Source organism: Grammomys surdaster, unplaced genomic scaffold (genome assembly GCF_004785775.1).
Source record: "Grammomys surdaster isolate TR1022 unplaced genomic scaffold, NIH_TR_1.0 313, whole genome shotgun sequence".
Lineage (NCBI taxonomy): Eukaryota > Metazoa > Chordata > Mammalia > Rodentia > Muridae > Grammomys > Grammomys surdaster.
Window position 1 is genome coordinate 2,557,228 of NW_021604732.1, and position 25,737 is coordinate 2,582,964.

A 25,737-nucleotide genomic window follows, 5' to 3' on the forward strand; every position below is an offset into this window, starting at 1 on the left:
CTCTCTCTCTCTCTCTCTCTCTCTCTCTCTCTCTCTCTCTCTCTCTCCCCCTTGTGTCAAGTTGACACAGAAAACCAGGCAGTGCAAGGCCCTTGTTCATTTTCTATCATAAGGACACTCCGAAGAGGTAACATACAGAAAAGCATTTTATAGAGTACAGTTTTGGAAGCTCAGAGACAAGGCATCAGTGTTGGTTCAGCTCTGGGAGGATCTCATGGAGAGTGACATCACAATAGGGGTAAGGTAAGCAAGAGGGAGAGATCACATGGGGAAGCACCAAGCCAAAGCCAGTTGGGAAGCCTGGCTTGCTCTCTGTAACAGCCATCTCTGAAGAATTCACTCAAGTTTCTGCAATAACTACTTTTAGTACCCCTAAGGGTAGCGTCCTCCCTGAGACCTACTCAATTTCCCCTTGGCTTCACCAACAGGAAGGCCTCATCATCTTTCAAATACATAACCTGTTTAAGAGCAAACAACATCCAAAACAGCTACCTGTTCAAATGAATAATAAAAAGTTACAGTAATAAATAAAAACAAAAATAAAACCAACTGCAACAAAATCCTTATATTACAAACCTTGGTTCCAACCCCCATGCTTAGCAATAATTAGACTCCTACTTCCCTTAAGTCTCTGGAAACCTACAAAAAAAGATAAAATACAGTCTTATGCCTTTTCACTTTTATAATTTTGTCATCAAGTGCATGAAGAAAAGAAAGAGACAAAAAAAATAGAGAGATGCAGGAGATACACAGAGAGAAAGAGAAAGCAAGGGAGGGAAGGAAGGAGAAAGTGTCACACAGAGATGGGGCGGGCATCAGGAATATGTGAATGTGCAGAGGTCGGAAGATACTTCCAGAAGTTGCTTATCTCCTTCCCCTGTGGGCTCCAGGGATTAGAGTCCAACAGCCAAGCTTGCACAGAAGATACTTTGAGCCACCTCCCCCTTTTCTTACTTAGACAAAATACCATATCACATATAGTTTTTATTCCTCCTATCTTTGGTCTTTTATTTGCTAAAGTAATTTTAAAAGGATCATAGATATGTTATGCCACCTTCTCAGTCTTGAATGTGTATCTACTTCCGAAAAAGGAAATCCTGCTGTGCAATCATGATACCACTACTACACAAAATAAACAAAGTTATTGATGCTTGTAGCCGCCCGAGCTGCCTCACGTTCTGGGGGCCACTTTGCAATGGCCCGTTCTGCTGTTCTGGTCCACGGGTCAGGGCCTAGCAAGAGAGAGAGTGGGGACGGAGACGCGAAGAATGGAGACAAGACAGGGAGTCTGATCAAGTCTCTCAAGTCTCGTTTATTGGAAGGAAATCTTGGGTATTTATACCCTTTACCACGTGCCTTGCCCTCGTGGACAAGCACAGCTGAAGGCACTACGTCATGTGCCTTGCAGCGTGGATATCACGTGCACCTAGCTAGCAGTGAGGAGACCACGTGCACTCAGCAGCGTGGAGACCACGTGAACCTTGCAGCTGGTAGCACTAAACAGCAAAACAAGATATGTGAGAAAAACAAGATGTTTATCAGAGTGTGCTCAGCTGTTGTTGTAGGCTGTTGAAAACAAGTCTCTTGTCAGGGTATATGGCCTGAGATGGCTGCAAAGATGATAGCTGCTTTCGGCTGAGTTGGCTCCCAACAGATGCTCTTGTACACTTCATGTACTAGACTACAATCACATTCTTCTATATCGAAAACATTATTTAATTGATTTGTCTTGATTCAGACTCTCCATGCAGCTGATGGTTGTATCCTGACGTCGCTTTTAATTGATGATAGACTTTCCTTCCTTTCCCAGGAACTTGCTGGTTCCATAAATCCATTTTCTGTGAACTGGTCTACATTCACTCTGGCTTGTCTGCGTTCTTGTATTATCTTTTACTTTAGTTCCTGTTTCCATTGTAGTTCCTGAAAGCGGTATTCAGCTCTAGAGGTTGGGTGAGCTTCAGGTTGATTTGGTTTTTTGTTTGCTTATTTGATTGGTTGGTTTGGTTTTTCTTTTTGTTTTGTTTTGTTTTGTTTTGTTTTGTTTTGTTTTGTTTTGTTTTGTTTTGTTTTGATGCTTCACAGCTTGCTTTATATTTGATATTACAACACAACTACCCAATGGCTGCACCTCTAGAGATGACAAATTGTTCAGCCTTCTGCTTTCACTTTTAGCACTAGGAACTGAAAATCTCTATCTCCTGTAGGATATTCTCATCCTTTGCCACCACTTTAAACTGGGAGTGGTGGTCCGTGCTTATGACTTCAGCACTCAGGAAGTTGAGGCAGGAAGACTGCCATGAGTTCAAGGCTACCTTGAACTACATTGTGAATTCCAAACCAGCATGAAGTACAGAGTGAGACCCTGCCTCAAATGAAGGAGGGGGGAAGGAGAGAAGGGAGACATAGCTCAGTGATAGGATTTTTTACTAACTTTTTAAAAAATAGTTTGTTTGTTTTATGTGAGTACACTGTAGCTGATTCAGACACACCATAAGAGGTCACCAGATCCTATTACAGATAGTTGTGAGCCACCATGTGGTTGCTGGGACTTGAACTCAGAACCTCTGGAAGAGCAGTCAGTGCTCTTAACCACTGAGCCATCTCTCCAGCCCAGAAAATTTACCTACTGATCCCTACTATTACATAGCTATGAGTGGTGCCCTACAGCTCTAAAACTGGAATCCCAGCACTCAGAAGAGGGATGCGGAGGAGGATCTGGAGTTCAAGGTTACCCTCTGAAAAAGTTGGTTCCTTTGAAATTCACATTTCAGGTCTGTCTTCATTTGCAAAGGAGATCATAAAAGACCCATCAATACACAATGATTCTGTAATTACATGCAACAGGAGTCCAATGTTTTGAAGAGTCTTTGGATACTTAAACCTTTCATAACTTATTATATTCTAAATTGTATCCTAAACTGAGTAAGGTAGACTGTGAAGTCAAGGCCAGTTTGAGCTATATAGTGAAGCCATGTCTCAAACAGCTGAAAGGAAAGGAATTTTTGTGTCATCAGTGCTATCAGATTATGCGGGCTGGCTGTAAGTATTTGAAGGACAGACACTGCTACAGATTAAGTATGAGTTTCAGTTTACTCTTGAAATGCTTTATGGCTTCTATATTTTTGTTTTTGTCCAGTTACTTTCAACACATTTGTTCCTCTACCGGGGCCCAGCACTGGAAGTCGTATTTTAGACACACTTTACAAATTTCTGCCTTACTAGTGACCACCTCCCCCAGTATGGTTTCAGAACACTCCTACCTTGATTTGCCAACATTGTCTCACCAAAGAGCCAGTATATTTTTTATGCTGCAAGTGGCAGAAAACCCAACTAAAATCGCCTCCAAAGTAATACAAAATTTACTGACTGACAACACTGGAAACCAATGGATCAAATCCCTCGGGTGCTTCCATGAAAAGATGGTAATCTACTCATTCAAAGGCCCAACTTGGATTACACATTCATTCCTCAACAATCACAATCTCCAAAGAATCAAAACAAACAAACGACAATAACAACAAAACATGCTCATTAGCTCGAGCCTAAGTCACCTCCCCAAATGTAATATTAATCTCAAATATAATACAAGAGTGATATTCTCACATAAAAGTTGCAGTGTGAGAATGATAAAGAGGGAGGAAGCAGCTAAGTAAGATCCTCCAGCCATGTCTCTCTACAGACACTCTAGTTGGGAAAGTTATTCATGCACCAGATACCTACACAAGAGGGAAAGCCGTGTAAGAAACTAAATTTGATAACCTGAAGAAACAGAGAAATCACTAGAACTATACATTTTACCCAGAGAGAACTAGGAAGGAATTGAAAAGATAAATGGGTCAATAACAAATAACAAGGCTAACTCAGAAATAAAAAGCTGCCCCTTGAGTTCCAGAAAGATGGTGCAGCAGTTAAGAGTATAACCACACTCTTGCAGAGGACCCAGGTTTGGTTCCCATCATCTACACTGGGTGGTTCACAACCACCTGTAATCCCAGCTCTAGGGGATCTGATGTGCTCTTTTGGTTTCTGTGGGTACACACACACACACACACACGCACACACACACACGCTTAAACACATCTATCTTGAACAAAAAGAAAAGGAGGCATTACACTATCCACCTCCGAAGTATTCTGCAAAGCTATAGTAATCTAATCGACATGATACAGGCATAAAAACCAATACACAAGAATAGAGAGTCTAAAAAATAAACCACTCAACTAAAACCCATTGATTTTTTACAGTAATGCTAATATCACTCATTGGAGACAGTCCTGATACTAAGAAAATTGGATACACATATACAAAAAGAGTGAAACTAGACTCCTATCTCTCACCTCCTTCAAAACAGGATCGGGAGAGAGAGAGAGAGAGAGAGAGGTGTCAAGGTAAGCACTCTATTGACTGGGCTATAGCCTCAACACTTCAAAATGTATCAAGACTTGAAACTAAAACAAAGTAGAAAACAGGGTTGAGTGGTAGAGTATTTGTCTAGCATATACATATACAAGTCTTTTGGATTAAATGCTCAAACACACACACACACACACACAGAGTCCTAGGACACTAGAACAAAATAGTAGAAACACTTCAGGATACTTGAAATAACAATTATTTTTTTTTTAACTTTAGATCTTAAAGTCACAGGGAATGAAAGCAAAAATAGGCAAATGAAAGTGGATCTAAATATAAAAATTGTCACAAAGAGAAAAATCATCAGAGTGAAGAAACCACTACAGAATAATCTATAATATTTGTCTTAGTTAGGGTTTCCATTGCTGTGAAGAGACACCATGACCAAAGCAACTTGTATAAAGCTAGCTGGCAGGTTCAGAGGGTCAGTCCATTATCATCAGGGCAGGAAGCATGGCAGCATTCAGATAGGTATGGTGCTGAAGAAGGAGTTGAGAGTTCTACTTCTTGTTCCAAAAGGAAGCAGGAGAAGACTGGGCCAGCCATATCAAACCACAACAACATCTAACAAGAGGCTGATTCCAGAATATACAATAAACTCTAAAATCCCAATAGCAATTCCTTTTCTCAGATAATCCAAGTCAAAGATTCAGAACAGATCTAAAAAGATATTTCTCCAGGACTGAAGAGATGGCTCTATGGATAAGAGCACCAACTGCTCTTCCAGAGGTTCTCAGTTCAATTCCCAGCAACCACATGGTGGCTCACACCATCTGCAGTGGAATCCAACGCCCTCTTCTGGTGTTTCTGAAGATAGCTGCAGTGTGTATGCATATAAATGAAATAAATACATATTTTTAAAAAGATACTTCCCAGGAGAATGCAAGTGGAGCACCAGTATTCACTTCTCTCTGCTTCCTGTGAATACAATGAGGCAAGCTGTCTTCATTTCCCTGCAGCAATCAGTTGTATAGTCAAACTGAGCTAAAGCAAACCCTTCCTTCCTTAAGCTGTGCTTTGTCAGGTGTTTTATTGCACCAACAATGAAAAAACACCAATGTGACTCTCTTTCCAAATAAGTATAGATGTTGGACTACGGATATAGCTAGGTTGATAAAGTGCTTGCCTAGCATGGATGAAGCCCTGGGTTTTATCCCCAGTAACCAATAAATCAAGCACATGCTTGTAATCCCAGCACTTAGGAAATAGAGGAAAGAGTATCAAGAAGTCAAGGCCAGTCTAGTATATGTGAGACCACGTTTCAAAAACAAACAGAAAACTGCTAAATTACATATGCTTTGCTCATCTTAAGATAAAGAAGTGCAGTGTGTTTCACAAGGACTTGAACAGCATATTAAGGAGGTGATAAAGATCTCTTGTATTTGTAGAGTTTTTATATCTGGCAATTATGAGTGGATCACAGAGAGATTAGGCGGTAGGTCATATTCACGCATATACAAGCAGTAGGTGCTGGGAAACAAAAAGAAACAGCTCCCAGAAAACCTCCACCCAGAAAGAAAGGAGACTTCGAGATTCAGGAAGAAACCTGTTATGATGGTTATTTTTGATTGCCAACCTGATGGGATTTAGAAGTACCATAGAAACAAACCTCTGAGCATGTCTGTAAGAGAACTCCTAAATCAGGATAATAGAGGTGGAGAGACACACCCTAAATGTAGACAGAACCATTCCATAGGCTGGGGTTCCATACTGAACAAAAAGAAGCTTTACACAGAAACACAGAAAACACGGCCAGCGAAGGCTGCCTGTCTTCTCAGCTGTCAGATTCACTGGTCAAGAGGCTTCTAAGAGAAGTCAGATCCTAATGGAAAAAGCAAATGTCCTCATCATGGAGGACATGAGAGTGCTGGAAAGACCGCCCCTCATCAGCTTGCTCATGTTCCAGCGATGCCACTGCAAAGGATGAAAAGTGTTCACCAATGAGAACATTCTGCTGAGCTGTGACTCAGGGTGGGACGACCTGTCTGTGGTCTCATCTTGAAAAGGAAGCTCCCGCTATTGCACAGAGAGGCTGGTCTGACTGGTCCTTCAGACTGCTCTCCAGTATGGCTCTCGTCTCTCTGCCCATCTGAGAGTTTCACAGGTTCAGCTAGCTAAGTTCTCACTTCAGTTCACAGACACACTCATCATCAGTCAGTCCTGATGAGGTACCGTCTATGCTTTTCATTTCAGCTTACCAGTTCGCTTTATCCCTGCTTCACGTGCTCATTCTACTCTGATCAAAGACATCCACTTTACGGGATCACGCTTACCAAAGTGCCTCATTCACACTATCTGTCCATTGGCAGCAAGAATTCTTCTGCTACTCCATGTCTTTTCCAGAATCTTCTTGACGGACAGGATTTTCCCAATAAAAGGACAGGACAATGATTTCACAGTATGGCTTTAAGGTTTAAACTTTGTTCAATGGAAACTGTAATAGGACGTTACATAAACACAAATCTATGGATTACTCATTACTCAGAAAGCAATACTCAAGTAATCTGGATTCAAAAATATTGTCACTCTGCTAAAGTTCATTTGATGATTCACTCCAAGTCATCTATTCTTTCCTGACCATGGTACTTTGCTTCTATAGGTAAGTATTATTCTTAAAATTGCAATTTTATGGTGATAATCTTTCTTTTCTTTTTTTAATTATTTTTTTTTGCATTCTCACATATCCCAGACTGGCTTCAAACTCCCCATGTTATCTAAGATGACCTTGAATTTCTCTTTCTTCCATCTCCCTAAGGCTTAGGTATGTGCCACCGAACCCAGCGCTGGGGATCAAACCCAGGGCGTTAGCAGGATACGCTATCACTCCACCACCTATACCAATCTCCAGCCTTCTCCTTGTCTTTTTTAAAGTTTCACTGCTTATACATGATCTCAAAGTTATTCATATGGCTCTTCTCGGTTTTGAAGTTTATGAATGAAATCATGTGAAATGTGGTGTTTCGTAATTTATTTTACTGGACAGTGTATCTAGAATCCTTTCCGACTACTTGTGTCTTTATAAATAGGTTGTTATTGACGTTTTTCTGGGAATGGATAGAACTCAAATTGCCCATTCTTCTTTTTCTTTACTTCTGCAAATTTTATACAAGTATACAATGAAATATGATTATCTATTTCCCAGATCCCCCTTCCACCTTCCTCATATGCACAAGAGGCCCTCCTCCATACGTCATGAGGCTTTTGTTTTGTTTAATAACCCATTAAGTCCAGTTAGAGATGTCCTTATCTGCATAGATGTGGGCCATCTTTTGAGCATGGATAACTCACAAGCATTCATATCTGCCAAAAAGTTGACAGTTCCCTCTCTCAGCTATCAACTGCCAAAGGCTATTCAGTAAGGATGGAAAATGCAGATTATCTACCCCATCTATGCTGGGATTTTGGCTAGCTTGATCTTGCATAGATTTTTTTTCTGGTAACTACTGATGCTGTGAGTTCATGATTGTCTTAGTCATCTTGTGTCCAGAAGACAACACCCAACACTTCTCTCCATCTTCTTATCTTAGATTCTTTCTATCCCTTCTTTTGAAATGTTTCTTGAAACTTGAGGGAAGGAGACAGCCATTAATATAAATGCCCTGTTCACAGCTGAGCACTCGGTCTCTTATTCTTAGCACGTTGACCTTGTTATACAGATCTCCTTTTGACTACTGCACACTGCAAGAGAATACTTTTCTGACTAATGTTAAGAGCAGCCTGGGTCTGTTGGCACCAGGATCTAGGCTAGGCCAATGGGGGCCATTATTTTTTAAGCACTGTTGGTAGCTTAAGAGTTTAATAGGTTTAAAGCACTGATTTTAAGATAAGAAAACTTGTATATCCCTGGATACTAACAAGAACCTGTTGTTTATACAGCATTTAAATTTAATTTCGGAGAAGTACTTGTTCAAGTCCTTTACCCAGTCTGTTGAGTTTCTGTGTGTTTCATATTGACCAATACAAATAATTTATATCTTTTGGATGTTAGTCCTCTGCTGATTTCATCTGTTGCAAACATTTTCCCCCACACTATAGCATTTCACTGTACAGTTTGCTTTTATGAACACAACAATCTCTCTTCTCCCTCTCTGATTTGTGTATGAGTGGTTTGCATACACACACACACACACATACACACACACACACACACACACATATATATATATATATAATGTGCACTTTGTACATGTCTACTACCTTATAAGTCAGAATGTACCAGACCCCCCTGGAATTGGAGTTACTGATAGTTGTCAGCCACCATATTGGGAACTGAACCAGGATTCTTTAGAAAAGCAACAAGTGTTTCTACCTGCTGAGACATCTCTCCAACTCCTGAACACAATGTAGTTTTATTGAAATGGAATAAACCAATATTTTCTTTTGTGAATAGTAATTTGTGCTTTATTTTAGCATTTCTTTTCTTATTGAGAGATTTTAAAAATATTTGCCTTTATCAGCTTAAAAAATTTAACGATATGAGGAGCAAAGACGGTGTCCTCAAGTATCCTGAAGCCAGCTGGCTTCTTGGTCCAGTTGGGCTGACCTTCCCCACCCCCATGTGAAAGTCTGAGGACAGTTTCTAGGAGTAAGTTCTCTCCTTCCATACTTCGAGCCCAAGTATGGAATTCAGGTAGTCAGGCATAGTGGGAAGCTCCTTCACACGCTGAGTCTTCTCTCCCAACTTTGACTCCACTTCTTTTAATAAAAGCACAAATAACTTTTGCTTCAGTAAAAAGTTATAGCTATTTTGTAGTGAAGTCTTTATTTCTCCTGGAGCTAGGTTCTGTAGGTTTTATTCCAACTCCATCTACTGAAAATTCCAGCATTTTCCCTTTGTAATGTCATCTCTGTGATGTTTCAAAATGATAGACAGACAAATTCCCGGCTTTCAGTTCTGTTCCTATTGTCTATTTGTCTATCTTTCTGCCAATGCAACATTTCGCTTTAATTACAGTAGCATGATAGATACTGCTATCATGCAGGGGAAATGCTTTCCTTTATTCTCTTTCAACAGCACTTTGGCTCTCTGGGTCCTTTTAACAAAACCTATGAATCACAGAACCAGCTTATCAAATTTTAGTATATGGTGAGAAACTATTAACTTGGATTGGAGCTACAAATGAATTCATGGTAAATTTGGCCTCTTTACAAACTCAGCATTCCAATCTACAAACACATTTTGTTTCTATTTAGTCTTTTTTAAAATACTGTCTTAATAAAATGTATTCTGCATAATATTCAATTATTTCTAGATGTTTTTCTAGAGTTTAATATTTTGTTTATACTAGCTTTATAAGACTTGGGAAATGTTTTGCTTGTCTATTCACTGACAGAGTTGCAAAAGATGAAAACTTTTTATTCTTTGTGTATGTGCACAAGCATGTGGGGGTCTGTTATATACTGGCAACATTTATCAGGCTTACTTGCCAAAGAAGCTATTTGAACTTGAAACATTCTTAGTGGGATCTCCACTTCCACTTCTAGGTTTTTTTTTTTTTGTTTTTATTATTTTATTTATTTACATCTCAAATGCTGTCCCCATCTCCCAGTACCTGCTGGCAGAATCCTTGAAGAACTATTCAAGTTTCTTATCAGTGCTGATAATTTCCTAAGAATATGCCCACTTTCCCCAAATCTTCAAATGCATTAGGATAAAGTTTTTCATTAGGATAAAGTTGTCCATGTTTTGTTACTTATTGCCTATAATGTCCACTTTTTCTATTATTTGTGCTTGCTTTTTTTTTTATGTCTTCTATTCCCAAAGGCCCCAGGCTCAAGTACCACCTAGTTTCTGGGGCACCCAAAAACCATTTCAGATGCTTCTAAGCATATGACTAGGTAGCCTGAAGCCTGAGTATACTGTCTGGGGTCAAATGGATTTCAGAAGGAATTAGGGTGGGTGTTGTCTTTCACTGACAGGACTATTCTGGGATGACTACTGTAATTGCCTGGGTTAATGAAAATGAGCATCTGTGGATATTAATAAACCAAATCAAAGATACACAGCTGATAAATAGTAGAGCCAGATTCTAAGACTCAAGGTTGCTTTAAGGTAACCTTTCTGTGTTGTACTTTGCTTTTTAACACAATGTCTTTCAAGGTAGCCCACATTAGCCTGGACATCTCACCCTCTTACATGTTTCACCCTCCAGAATGCTGAGATTCCAGGTGTTAGCCACTACTTCCAGTTGCATTATGGGTGTCTCAACAGCCATCCCTGATTCAACAGATACCAAACAGATACCAACCAGATATGTGACTGCCTAATTTAGTTCTGAATGAAGTTGAGTGAGTAGTTCATAAGCAGTGCCTCTGGGTTTCATTTCAGTTCTCCCTGTAACTGGCTACAGCCTCATACACTTAAGCAAGACTGCCACTTATTGGTAGCATCATCACATTACAATATGAAGCCAGTTCTTAAAATGCTAAATGTCAATGGTTTGCTAAAGTTAAAACTCAGTGGCCCGTTACTTGCATGGAAACACCACATTGAGCCCCATAATTGTCCCGTTACTTGCAAACGAAAAATACAACCAGAAGCTGAGTGTGGCGACACCTGCCTAGACCTCCAACACTGAGGCTGAGGCAGCAGCTTTACTCAGATTGAGGCCAGATTGGTCTACATAGTATGTTTCATGCCAGCCAGGGCTACATAGGAAGACTCTGTCTCAAAAATGCCAAAAATAAGTAAAACTTGTAACGAGTGGTGAGAGTATTAGCTGTTACCTCATTCAATCCGTAAAACAATGCTATGGCAATTTTGTTGGTTTTATTTCTGTAGTATATTTACTGTACCTCTCATAAGTCCATTCTCTCCCTCAACCATCAAGCACCCATAACAACTGGCCCTATGTTAGTATCTCAGTGATAATGTTTCAGGATTTAAATTAAACCATGTAGCCCATCAGTCAAATCTACTGATTTTAAACTCCCAGAGTGTAGAAATTTACATTTAAGTGGCCCAAAAACTCAAAATACTTTACAAAATGCCTGAATAACTGAAGTTCAAATTTTCGTGCCCATATTTTATTACTACTGTTCATATATGAAAGTTGGATTAGAGTAGTACTTTCATTTACCTGTTGTCTATAACTGCTGTCAAGCCACAGCAGACAAGTATATGAAGAAATTGTATAGCTCTCAATGTCTATTTAGATGGATTTATAGTAAGTTTACCACCAGTGGAGACAGCAAGGAACCAAAGAGGGAAGGGGACAAAACAAACAAAATAATCTTTGCCAATTTCTTATCCCATACAGACTCTGACCCAACCAAACCATGTTAAGTTTCAACTCTCATGAATCTTAGGAACACTACCTACTAAGAAGGGTTTTTAGGTAGAATTACAAGCACCATCTTAAGATATGGATGTCTTAACCAACAAACCATGCATCTCAGTATGTTTAAAGAGAAGCCATTCTTCCAGTCTATAAATGTATAAATGTTTGAGTCTAGCGTCATGAGGTATATTTGCAAGGGTGGATTTCAGGATTAGAAAACTGGAGTAGCTTTAGTTATGATTTTCAGTACAACAGACTAGAGGACAGAAAATGAAGTTCAGTGCTTTGGCTATGAAACTGAATACCTACTTTCTAACGTGATTCTGCCACTTATCAGTTGGTTAAGTCAACCTCTCTGAACCTTTACTTCCTCATCTGTAATGACTGAAGATGGGTTGAGTTGTGGATAAATAACTTTGTGTGATTAGAACTGTGCTACCAACATATACATGTGTTTGAAAAGGATATAAACTGGACAAGGTATTCTGATTAGGCTACCTTGGAAGCAAGACTCTTCTGAGGGTGATATAATAGCTAGGGGACTAGGAAACACTCTTTAGCAAACACATACCAGAAAAAAAGATATGTTGAGACTGAAGAACAGCTGCTCAATAGAGGTATCTGCTTGGGGAAGCCTGTGTCCATCTGTGAAGGTGAAGTATGTACATTTCTCATAGAACTGGACTATAACCACGTTATTACCTGACTGGGGCAAAGAAGAGCCCCTAACAAATATTCTATGGAGAATAAGGAGAAAAGGTGCAATACTGAATTTGTTGGACAGTCATCAGGAAAATAAACTTTCTATATTGTTTTGGAACAAGTCTAAACATTTTATAATTTCACATGTACACTTGATGCCCTTTATTAATCTTGAAACAAATAACTTTTTTTCCCCAAGAATGCCAATTTGTTATTACTTCAAGTTTTTATTCCAACTCCAAAAAAATAGGACTATCTCAAACAATAAGCAAAAATTCAGCTTTTTTATGCCAATTACTCAAATACACTTGTTGGCCTATGTTTAGTGTTAAATTACCACCTATAGCACTTCAATTGAAAAAAAAAAAGTCTCCTTTATCTTTAGTTATACCTCTTAAGACTGTCTGAGAGAAAATAAACTAATATATGATGCTGCTTACTAAAAGGAAAAAAAAGAAATACTCTTCATGGCCTTTCATTCATTTCATCAATTAGCACACATAAGGCAGCATCTTTTTCTATAATCTGGTCCCTTCTATGACCTGAACTTTCTCTTTGTTGTTCATTCTGTCCAGTACAATTGCTGTTATCATCAGTGTCCATCGGCTCAGCTTTAACTCTCATCCCTGCTTCTGAATGGGGCAAATCATCAGGTAAAGAAGCCAAGCAATTTTGAATCATTTCAATTACTCGTTCCAGATGTTTCTGAAACCTCTCAGCTGTTTCAAGGCGCTGGCGTTTCTGGACCTCCATCATGACTCTCAAAGTCTCTCTTGCTTGGTGGGGTCGATATTCATTTATAAGATGATGCACATGTACAAAAAGCAGCTTAAGATCTTCTAGCTTTTCTTCTCGTTTTATACTCCCAGGACTCCTTATCAAGATGTCTAAAAGGTCTAAGAAATTAATCAGTATAGACATATTGAGTTTTCTCAGTTCTTTCTTATGATCAAATTGCATAGGATGAAGCCGTTCAATGCCCTGACTTTCTAAAGGGCGAATGATAAGATCATCACATTGGAATTGGTTGCCAAACATCATGTAACTGTCTTTAATTGGAGGAGGTGGCTTGGGAGCCAAGCCTTCCTGAATATTTTCATCTGTATATTCCTTGATGTACTGCATTGGAGGTGGTGGAAGTGCACTCACTTGCTGTGGTTCACCCATTGTAGACAATTAAGAACCTAAAGAAACAGAACACGAGATTCAGAACAGAATCATGAACATCACTTGCTCCCAATTAGTGACTTCAGAATATGTTCTTTTTTCTGACAGTACAGGTCCAAGACAAGATGATCTTAGATTTTAAAATTAACAATTACTACAGGGAATAGCTATCAATTATTTTCTAATTAAAAATTAACACCCATATATTTTCCTTTATCTCCTTGGTGCTTTCAATAGCAGTTAATAAAACAAAAGCTACACCTTTTTCATCTAAAAAGAAAATCCGAGGGAACTGGAAGCTGAGGCAACCCACATCAGCTGGGTATCTACTAGGGCATAAAGAAAAAAACCTTCAGATGGAGGCCACATTTCAGTGGAAGACAGGCACCCACAATAACAGTAATGGCAAAAACAAAACAAAACCATGCAACCCTTCCAGAGCACAGAAGACCTATCAATTTCTCAAAAATAGACCTCGGCAAAGTATACTGAAAAAAAGGGCAGGGCAGGGTGTGAGGAGGAGGGTCTTGTGACATTTGTCACTGTGTCATGAAACTTCACTGATGAAGAGAAAAAAGTACCAACCTAAGACCAGGGCAGCCTGATCAACACAACTACGATGTTCAGAAGTTCGTTGTGGGTTCAGACCATATTATCTTCAAGCTTCTGGATAGAAAATACTCCTTGAAAACTGAGAACTTGTTGGCCAGCCAAGACAACAGGTGTGCTAATTTTACTCTAGAGGGGCAGGTGATCCTGGCAAAGGAGGAGGAAACAGAGAAAAATAAAGCAAAGCTATGGCTTCATCAAGATCTGATGAAAAACATTTGTTAGACTAATGGGATAGAGCAGGGAAGGTGCAGAAAACTGCACACTAAAGACTCGGCCTTCCAAAAAGGTCTGCCCTATGTCCACTTTGTGATAACACCACAGTCATGATTCCAACATTCAAGTATAAAGGCAGAGTCTGTAACTGATAGTAGACAATGGTAAGGTCATTTTTACCATAGAATAACCATTTAAACCTAGCCACTGACTCCCAGGTACTACGTCTTCTTCACAATACCTGCTCTGGTCCTACAGCCTGCTGTGTACTGGCTCTTAACTCTATTCCCCCAAGACTGCAGCAGGCTTTCACAAGATAGCTTGTTGCTTAACAGAATCAGACTTTAAAATGCTGAATCGCCATGTTCATTGCCGTGAAGATAACAGAAGTGAGAGCCATGAAACAATGTCTAGTATCTAACTATACACCCAAGTCAAGATATGCAAGCAAACTTTGTCTATTAAGGAAATTCTGAGAACATGAAACAGCATCACTTGGAAATCCTACAATTATTTTTAATCTCTTCAAGTCCTTCTCACTTGTTAAAGAGCACTTTTACTGCCTGCCAGACTTCATGTGATCATGAAGACCTGTTCTGTTTGTTTAGAAAAGAAGGATGCTAGATTAAGGACTCACATATTCTAGGTAACCTGACAAATGTAAAGCATACAAAGTGGGAAAACAAGCAGCGGAGTCCACCACAGGTTTGGCAGAGGACTGTTATTTATTTATTACCGTTATTTTTAAACATTTTTTAAAAAGACCTAAATTGTCCTAGGCATGATGGTTCATGCTGTAGTCCTAGTGATTGAGAAGCAGGATAGCTGTGAGTTCAAGGGCAGTTTGAACTACATAGTGAGATTGGGCCAGCCTGTGCCCTCCTCATTTAAAGATCCATCTTTTAAAACTAAGTAAATATTTAAAAATATATATAAAATTAGGAGTAAGATATGGTTGGTAGTGATCTGCAAGGTACTGGAGGAATGGGGCAGCGGGCATAATTAAAACACATGCGTGTGTATGTGTATTTGTATGTGTGTGTGTGTGTGTATAAAATTCTCAAAGAACAGACATATATTCTGAAAACTAAGAAAAAAGGGTCTGTATTTCGGGTGCTTTTATATGGTACATGATAAACTATTTTTTTCCATGTCTAACTCCTTTTGGTAGGCATATGTTGGAACCTATTCTGGGAAAGAACATTTATATGCAAATGTCATATGCCTTACTTATTATTCTTTCCCATAATCAAACTACATACAGTGTCAATCAATATCAGTCACTTTGCTTTCTACTGAACAGTGGTTTCCAAAACTAAACACTTAAATCTCTCTATACAGCTTGACAAAAGTCACCGTTGTTAAATTTCATATTTATAGTATTTTCCAAGATTTCTGAAGGAAGCCCCACTTTACGAGTAGAGTACCGTTTTATTAACACGTTAGCATTTTTACATCTTTTCTACATAAATTTAAAACCTAAATCCCAACACATATGGTCAAAATAACCTCTGCTTTTTCCAGTTTGAGTTTAAGTACACTATACAATGAGAAGATTCTTGAGTGCTTTTTCACACTGATCTGAGATTCAAGGCAACACCACTGTCCGGCAACAACAGAGGCAAGTAACATAAGGGTTCTGTATACTGGGAATGTTAAATCTGAGGGAAGCCACTTCAAATTCTTCAGACTGTCCAACTGTGTGAGCTAATTCAGGTTGTACACTCCTAAAACACGAATGGCTACTTACAGCCACATCAAGTCAACACTGGGCCTCTAAATTTCGTCCCGAGGGCTTTTGAAGTTGGAGATCTGCGCTTCCCTTAGCCACACCCACACTAAACCCGTAGTTTCCGAAAGGTTTCTAATAAATGGCCCGCATCTTCACTTCAATCTTCATAACGGCGTGACTAGTTCCAATTTGGTTTTAGGGACAAGAAGTCAATTCTCAACGTGCAGAAGTGGGTAAATTGTACAACGGGATTTTTGTATTCCGTATTTTCGGCTGTTTTGTTGCGCCAAAGTGCAAACCCCCATAACTTATGCCTGCCACCTTACAAAAACCGCCCATCACCGGTTTAAACTGAACTTTTCAAAGCCGCTGGAGATCGTAACTTGCTAACAGTAACACAATTCAGTTTCTAGCGTGCACTTTGGGGGGGGGGAAGGAAGCGTCGCAAGCTCGGCCACTTGGCTCACTGTGTGCCTGTGACTGAGACCCCTGGGAAAGTCTGGTACAGGATGAATCCGGATCCGCCCGGGATTCTCCATCCCCTCCCCCAGCCCCCGCGCTCCCTGGTGGCTATTATCATTTTACCACAGCGACAGGGCAGGCTAAGGCCACGACACTTTAAAAGCCCGTGGCGTGGGGACGAGAACTCAGACGTCCCAACCTCCAGTCCGGCTCGTCGTCCCGTCCGCGAGACGCTCAGAGCGAGCGGTACTCGGCGCACCTTCGGCCGGCCGCCTACCTCGGGCCCCGGGGAGGCTGCGCTGAGAGACGTGGGAAGAAGGCGAGCCCGGGCTTCCCAGCCTGTCCCGCTCCGGACCTCGGCGCTCCACGCCGGGAGAGACGCAACCGCGGGGGCGGAGAGACAGGCTCCGCTGCGGTCGCCAACCGCCGCCGCCCGCTCACCTCAGCTCTTTCTTGCTTTTCCGGCAGCGACTTTTCCTCAGCGCAGAGGAAGCACCAGTTCCGGTTGCCTTCTCAGGAAGAAGCCTCTGAGGCGGGCTTTTAATTGGCTACCAAGCCTGTCCTATAGCAAGTTCTACTCCCGCCCTAAAGATACTGCGCATGCGCACTCCCGCATCTCCCGCTCCCGGGAAAAGATCTCCTGTCTGGTTTCTTAGTTAAGTCAGGAGAGCGCTTCTTTGTACTTTTTGTTAGTAGAAGAAAGTACTCTCTGGTAATTCCATTCCTCGCCACTCCCACTTTTATATGAGACTCTTAAAATTAAATACTTGCCTTTTGTTAAAGTCAGAACATGCAGATAAGAAATATATTTTAAAATTATATCAACGCTAACCTAATCATCAAAAATGTTTTTTTAAAAAACAAGATTGTACTTTATTATATATTCATATATACGGAGATATTTGTGAACATGATTAAGAATAACATCCTAAACCTTCATTTTTCCCCTTCCATTCACTTTTATTTTCATTTATGAATTAAAATATGTCTTATGACAATCCTTCCACAAATTGACAAGTGAAAAAAAAAACTTAATGTAATTTTTAAAAGTGGAGAGAGTGGATAATTTCACAGTTTAGCCCAGGCTGGCTTCAAATGTCTCTTCCCAGCCCCAGGAAAGCCAGAGATACAGAGATGAGCCATCAGGGCCAGCAAGAAAACTTTCCATTTTTAGACCTTCCCCCCACATATGTAGCAGAATTGTTAACAGATGTCCTCATTCATGGGAGTCTTAAGAACGAATGTTGCAAGTTAAAAGAGATAAGAATGTTCTGATGAAAGAGCTATGCTTCACAAACAAGAATGTCCCAGTTTCTTCCTTTAAATATGTGGAGAATTGCAGGCATAAAAGCAAAAGAACAGCCTGCTCACCACCGACTTCCACAATTATATGCTCCCTATCATTCTTCTCTAGTCCAGTATGCACATCTAAAAGGTAAGGGCTCTTCATTTTTTCCTATACCCATAGAATTGTTATCTTACTGAAGCTGTACTCGGGATTATTACACTGGTAGAATGAATGTGTGTATACCTATGGATATATATGTATATATGACTTATTAGAATGGCTTACAAGATGCAGTTCAAGTAGTCCAACAATGGTGTCTCAGACCTGAAAGGCTGAGCATCCTGTAGTTGCTCAGTCTAAGAAGCTGGATATCTCAGCAGATCCCACCTGGCATTGGAGGTCTGAAGGATCCCTGGAGAGCTGCTGGTCTTGAGTCCATGTTGGAATCCCAGAGAAGTTTGGTTCTAATACTGGCAAAGGAATGACACAGTGGCGGAATAGATGAAGTTGCCATTGAGGGTGAGAGCAAGCAACCAAAAGGTAGTTTCCTTTCTTCATGTCCTTTTATCTGGGCGGCTACAAGAAAATGCCTTCCAGTCTTTCTGCTTCTAAAGATTAGCCATCACCCAAAGATAAATTAATAGAACTAGGGATGTAGCTCAACTGATGGAGAGCTTGCCTAGAATAATACACATAAGTTATCCCTAGCACTACATAAGGGATAGGGACTGGTTAAAATTATGAGTGTAATGAACACTTAGTTTTGTCTATTATTGACTGTACTTGCAAGATCTGAATGTCAAAGACCCATATGTATCCTCAGTGCATAGGGGGTAAAAACAGAAGGATCTGAAGTTCATAAACCCAAGGTCCTTTCAGCTACATGGTTCAAAGCCAGCTTAGGCTGTGAGAATTTGGAGAGAGGGGAGAAGGGATGACTTTTCTAGTTTTAAAAACAAACTACCACATCAATATTTGGACTCAGATTGGCTCTGATTCCAATTAAGAGCTACCCTTTTCTAACTACCACTGTCTTTTAATTGGCTTGTAATCTTTGCATTCTTCCCTCCATCAATGTTCCGTTTGAATAAATCCATCCATTTATTTTTTTAAAATGCCTGAATCAAGTGTTCCCCTAACACCTATGTGCTCTACACCAGAGGCTTGCAGTGTTATTTCCAGTCCTCATTGTACTCAATCCGGCTCAGTACTTGGGATATTTACTTGATCATGGATCACCCCAGGACTTAGAGCTATGACGCCACTTGTCAGTCAGAGACCATCCATGTGATGGGACATATGTAATACCATACAGATCCTGGAGCCCCCTCACCTCTGTACTTCAGGCCCTAACTCTGTATTTCAGCTTTACCCAAATGCACTGCATCCGTTTGCAAAAGGTACCCCCCCACCTCTTTCCTCCAGTACGCCACTGAATCCACCATACCAGCCTCTTGCATTGGTTTTATTTACAGTGTTTCAGATTTGAGTAATTGCCATCACCCCCATTGTGTGAGGGTTTTACTGCTGTGAGAAGACACCATGACCAAGACAACTCTTAAAAGGACATCATTTAATTGGGGCTAGCCTACAGGTTCAGAGATTCAGTCCAGTATCATCAAGGTGGGAGCATGACAGCTTGTAGGCAGGTATAATGCAGGAGTTGCTTGCTGCGAGTTCTACATCTTCATATGAAGACTTCTAGCAGAATACTGGCTTCCAGGCAACTAAGATGAGGGTCTTAAGGTCCTCACCCACAGCGATACATCTACTCCAACAAAGCCACACCTCCTAATAGTGCCACTCCCTGGGCCGAACATATGCAAACCATCATACCCATGACTCACTCTGTTTTCATTCATTCTTACCTCGATTTCTGCAATAGCCTCCCAAATGGTTTCTTTGCTTCCATTTTTGTCCCCACACTGTTCTGACATAGAAGATTGTACTCTGTTCAAAATTCTCCAAGGCAGTTTCTATCACATATAAAATAAAATCTAATGCCCCTACCATGGATTACCATGGACTCTACAAAATGATGATTCCCCAAACCTTTTAATAGGTATGAAACCTTCATAGGGTTTGCCTACAACTGAAGTCATCTTGTTTCATATTTACTCTACTGTATTCTCCATCAGAATACAAGTTGATGAGCATAGAAACATTTCCCGTTTCATCCACTGTTGTATTGTCAGCACCTAGAACAGTGTCTGAGATGGGCAACTGTTCAAGAAATATTTATTGAGTAAATAACAAAATGAATATATCTGTCTCCTGTAATGTGAGGAGATATATTTCCTAATCCTTAGTGAATATCTGAAAGCACAGCTAGTTCCTAATCCTGTAGATACTAAGTTTTATTATACCCACTTATAATAAAGTTTAATGTATAATTAAGTACAAGAAAATGAGCCACTATAACTAATAATGAAATAGAATAATTATGAAAACATATTCTAATAAAATTTTGTAAGTGTAGTCTCTGTCTAAGTATCATATCACTAATTCACTTACAAGAAATACTTCATGACTTCCCATTGACATATGCAAATAACCAGATTGATTCCTCTCATACTTTGGGGCCACTATTAAGTAAAAGAAAGATTACTTGAGCACAAATACAGCAATAATGTAACAAAATCTGATAATATATGGTGTCTACTAAGAAGCTACAGGGGAGGTAGCATATAATAGCATCTGTACTCTGGACAAGGAGATAATTCACACCTATGTCTAACCAGACTGGATACTCTGGACCATTCTCTTCAAACTGATGAAAACACAATGTAAGTTTATGAATGCAATTTTCCACTTTGTATCTTTATGTTATACTTGACCATGAGCAATTCAAAGCAAACCCTTAGATAAATGAGGACTAGTTTATGGTCATCAGTTTCCAGACGCTATCGTGTGACTTTAATAGCTAGACCACCTCTACATAGCCGTAGCTCTGCAGCGTGACTTTACTTTCCTCTCAGCGTTTGCTATCATAATCACTGACTTGTGAGCATCTCAGTTCACACTTGGGTTTCTGTTTTTGTTTTTCACTCATTTTTTTTTCATCCTGAGATAAAATTCTAGATGTGGAGCCGGGCGGTGGTGGCGCATGCCTTTAATCCCAGCACTTGGGAGGCAGAGGCAGGCGGATTTCTGAGTTCAAGAGTTCGAGGCTAGCCTGGTCTACAGAGTGAGTTCCAGGACAGCCAGGGCTACACAGAGAAACCCTGTCTCGAAAAAACCAAAAAAAAAAAAAATTCTAGATGTGGCCCAAACTGCAAGTGTCTTACAGCTAATGACATCATCAAGGTAGAATGTCAGCCTCTTGAGTCTCATTTTGGTGTTCTTTTCAGTGAAATACGAAGGAACAGTGCCTAAGAAATCCATGTCATGATAGGAGCTGGTGAAAATAAGGCTGTAATAAACACTTATTTTATATAATATTTACTGCATTTGCAAAATCTGACTGGAAAATTTAAACCTTAAATTTAACAAGGAATACATCTATTCAGTACATCTTTGTGGTGTCTCTCCACCATGCCAGGCACTGTTTTAGAAGGTTAAAGACAAATATCCAGCCTTCCAATGGACAGACACAGACAAACAGGATGCAAACAGAAGAACCTTGAATAGTTGATAAGGGCTGCTTTGCACAGGGAACTTAGGGGAGTGACAGATAGTGACTTTGGCAATCACCTGTGAATATGGGAAGAGGTGAATGTTGCAGGGGTAATGGAAACAGCAATTGGAACAAGACTGAGGTCTCCATGGTGGTCTTGAGTTAGACTCTGAAAGGAACCTAGTGCACCCTCTGTAACATGCACAATTGTGCCCTCACCCCAAGCACAGGAGCAAGTGAATGTAATGTTAAAACCTTTGAGTTGTAACTGCTCTGCATCTCAGCTTGCCCTGGTTAACTGTGTTTTTGCTTTGCCATCCTGATAGATGAGTACCGGTTGAATCAGTCATTATTTGGTGTTAGGATCTTTCCTTTGGTTATTTACTCTGTGCGTCTTAAAAAACTGCTTGAGTTCTTTTTCACTCAATTTTTAAAAATTGGATTGCTTTTTCTATTGAGTTGTGTGAGCACACACAGACACTCACTCACTCACTCACTCACATACACTCTAGGTATAATAAGTTATTCACTGGATATATGTGTCATAAATATTATTTAGAACTTAAGGCTGATCTTTTAACTTTTCCTAATAGTATCTTTTAAATAGCAAGGGTCTTTAGCTTCAGTGAAGTCCCATCAATTCTTACTTTTCAAAATTTATTGGCTTATTATTTATGTGTATGGGTGTTTCCCTACGTGTATGTATACACACCAAATGCATGTCTGGTGCCCACAGAGGCCAGAAGAGGGTTTTGGATCTCCTGGGGCTAGAGATACAGATGGTTGTGAGTTACCATGTGGGAATCAAACCTAGGTCATCTGCAAGAATGACTTGCATTCTTACCCGCTGAGCCATCTCTCTGGCCTATCATTTATTTTCTTTTATGACTCCTTCTCCATGCATCCTATCCAAGAACCTATGCTTATCCAAACATTGTAAGGGCTTTTTATGATTTTTAGCTTTGCATTGAGATTTCTAACCTTAGGCAGATTTATTTTCATCATAGTTTAGGTAGAAATCAAAGTTCCATTTGTTTGATTGTTTGTTTGTTTGTTTGTTTTGTATATAGAAATCTAATTTTTCTCAGCACCTCAGAATCTCACTGATTCTGCGGGTATTGTGGTACTAATGATAGAAAGCAGGTTCACAAATAATGATCTGTGGGTTGTTTGTCAGTTACATTGTATTTTCGGCCTGTTAATCAATCTCAGCAGAAGAATTAGAAGCTAGCAAATGAAAATAGTTGTGGCCCGTATCTGCTTATTTGTATCTTGCAATATAAACTATATATATTGTAACATATAGTGTGTATTTATGTGTGTGTGCATTTGTATGTATGCATATACACACATTCATATATATGTGTATATAGTCCATATATAGTATAAATAAAAATATAAAAAATAAAAATTATATATAATCTAAAAGATGCACTTCCAGTGAAAATTGTTGCTAATGAGTTTTCCTATGAAATATACAGAATAGTTTCAATCCATAATAATTATTTTTTGGTTTTGTTTCTGTTGCTTTATGGGTGTAAACAAGCTTATCACTAACCTAACGGCGGTGACCTGGTACCTGGTACAGAGTGGCAGTTTGCTTTGCTCCTTACATATTCGTACCAGCAGGGGGCAGCAGTAACTAGATCAGCTGAGTTCAGGCTGTGTGGCTTCTGTGCTCGTCTCCCCCACAGTCTCCCACTTTCCATCTGTCCCACACAGCCCTGCCAGGCTGCTGTGTGCTTAGTGTTGACATGCTATTTCTCACCTTCTATTCAGATAACCAGGCTCTCTGAGTCTCTCCAGTGTCTATCCAATAATAGACCTCAGGCACCCATCTCACAGAGAAGTCATTTTCTAGCTTTCTGCTTCCAAATGCAGGACCTGGAAAGTGCTAGATGCTTCTGTGCCACCACCATGGCTCCCTGTGTTGTCTTTACATCTCTCCCCTGTTTTCATTAAACTGTAATTGTAATTGTGCACCTGTTTTATTTGTACAGCTATAAATAAGTTGCTGGCCTACCTGGGCAAGTGGCGCAGACAATCTTGAACATAGCCACTGTAGAATATTTTTTAGAGAGAGATAGATTACAGATAAAAGTGAAAGCAAGAAGAAAACATTTCCATGTGTCCTGAATATCGGGTGTGTATAAAGATGAGCTACCTGGCCTCAGTATCGCTCTATATCAGAGTCCACTTTGCCTCTGACTAAGGGGAGGGAGAATAGGATATAGCTCGTGGTACTGTCAGTCATCTTGAGGTTCTGAGTTTACTCTCCAGCACACCCAACAAGGGGACCAGAGGCAACACTCAATAATTAAGGCAAGTAATATTTTAATTAAAAATTCAAACAATAAAATTTAAGACAAGAAAAATCTATGATAGACAAAATATGACCATTTTAAACAAGGGAGGGTTCCATATTTAATTTGATGCCACCACTGAAAGGCAGTCTACACAACTCTTCACATTTGAAGATTGGAGTTGTTTTCCAGACAGCAGGGGGTGATCGGGCTCTTAGGCTTTTAAGGTTTTGTAATGTACCAATCTTCCAGTGTTGATTCCTTGAGGACTTATTGTCCGAGTGTTGAAGATTCAGTGTTCCAGGCACTGTTACAAGCCATTGACCTTTCTGCTGTCTGAATGATTTTTTTAAAGATGTATTTGTTTATTTATCTACACAGCATTCTGTCTGCATATATGCCTGCACGCCAGAAGAGGGCCCCAGATCTCCTTATACATGGTTGTGAACCACTAAGTGGTTACTGGGAATTAAACTCAGGATCTCTGCAGCCTCTGTCTGAATGATTTGACCATTCCTAAAATATCATATAGTTTGGAGTCATATAAAGTATTTTCTGGTCGTTTTCTTCTATTTCATTTAAGATTCTTCCATTTCTTTTGTGACTCTATGTCTTCTATTTTACCATTTAGTAACATTCCGTCATGTGAGCACACTTCCTTATCCATTCACCCCGGGAACAGCATCCTAGTTACTTCCAAGTTCTAGAAACTACGGATAAAACTTCTGTAAATCTCAGTTCCTATATGGTTATGCAGGTGTAAGTTAAGTTTTCATTTTGAGACTAATGAGTGTGATTGTTGGATCTCATGGCAAGAGGACTTTTAGCTTTGTAAAAAAAACAGAAAACAAAAAACAAACAAACAAACAAACAAACAAAAACCCTGAGCTGTCTTCCACAGTAACTGTACAACTCCATTCCCCACAGCAGTGAACAAGGGCTTCTGTTGTATTTGCTGGTAATGTTTTGAATTTTTGAAGCAACTTCAGCAGATCCACAGTTGCATGTCCATATTGTAACTTGACAATGTCATAAAATGTTGACCATCATTTCCTGTGCCCATTCATCACGTTTCTGTGTGCTACAGGGGATGAACTCAGGCTGGCAGATTTGCACAGCAAGCGTCTTTACCTTCTGAGCCACCTCACCCACTCTTGCTGTCTGCCTTTGAGTCCTTTAATATTGTGGATAATAACCTTCATCAGATGTGTCTTTTGCAAGTTATTTCTTCCACTCTGTAGCGTATCTCCTCATTTTCTGCAAAGTATCTCTCATAGAGTGGATTCCTTCTGTTGTTGTTCTGACCAGGACTGGCTTGTGTTTTCATAGGTTATATATTTGATGGTGTTGTAGTTTCACATTTACAGGCAGACGTATGGCTTGGGTTTTGTTTATTTTTATAATGAGTTAAGGTCTTGGGGTGTCTAGTTTCTTCTATTAGAAGACTGTCCTGCCTCCAGCGAGTTGCTTTTGCTTCTTTACCAAAATTCAGTCTCTTTGCAGGCTTTCTCTTCCCCCATTGCTTTGTCTAGTGCCTGGACAATGATGGACTATTACAACAATTTGTGATGAATCTTAAAATCCAGTACTGTTAATTGTTTGGCTTTGTTTCCTCCCAGTATTGCACTGGGTGCATTCAAGAGGTCATGCCTTTCCTTATAAACTTTAGAATCAGTCTGTCAGTAACCACAGAGTAATCCTAAATAAACTAGCTGTTAAAATTGGAGACAATTATAGGTATTTGCATGAAGTAGTGCAATAAGATCCCTTGTATACCTGGTCTAGTTTACCCTGATGGTTCATCTTTCAGATTGATAGTAGAACACAGTTATTATGGCCATGATACATTACAGTCAAGGTCCTTTTCCATCACCTCTCCCAGTGCCTTTTCAATATCCATTTCCCTCATAGCTCCTGGCAACCGCCAGCCTGTTGTTCTCATTCTGTAA

General features: G+C 39.8%; 1 protein-coding gene across 4 annotated transcripts; it reads right to left on the minus strand.

Moving 5' to 3' along the window:
- Positions 1 to 11,557: 11,557 nt before the first annotated feature.
- On the minus strand, positions 11,558 to 17,106 carry Med7 (mediator complex subunit 7). Of its 4 annotated transcripts, none has more exons than XM_028777663.1 (3): positions 17,023 to 17,085; positions 14,148 to 14,318; positions 11,558 to 13,579 (listed from the first exon to the last, which is right to left on the minus strand). In XM_028777663.1, the coding sequence occupies exon 3, from the start codon at positions 13,560 to 13,562 to the stop codon at positions 12,861 to 12,863; it is 702 nt and encodes a 233-aa protein (XP_028633496.1). In that variant the 5' UTR covers positions 13,563 to 13,579; positions 14,148 to 14,318; positions 17,023 to 17,085; the 3' UTR covers positions 11,558 to 12,860. The 4 variants fall into 4 exon arrangements, with proteins under 4 accessions (XP_028633496.1, XP_028633495.1, XP_028633498.1 ...); XM_028777662.1 differs by lacking the exon at positions 17,023 to 17,085 and adding an exon at positions 16,859 to 16,986; XM_028777665.1 differs by lacking the exon at positions 14,148 to 14,318 and having other exon boundaries at positions 17,023 to 17,106.
- Between the last annotated feature and the right edge of the window lie 8,631 nt (positions 17,107 to 25,737).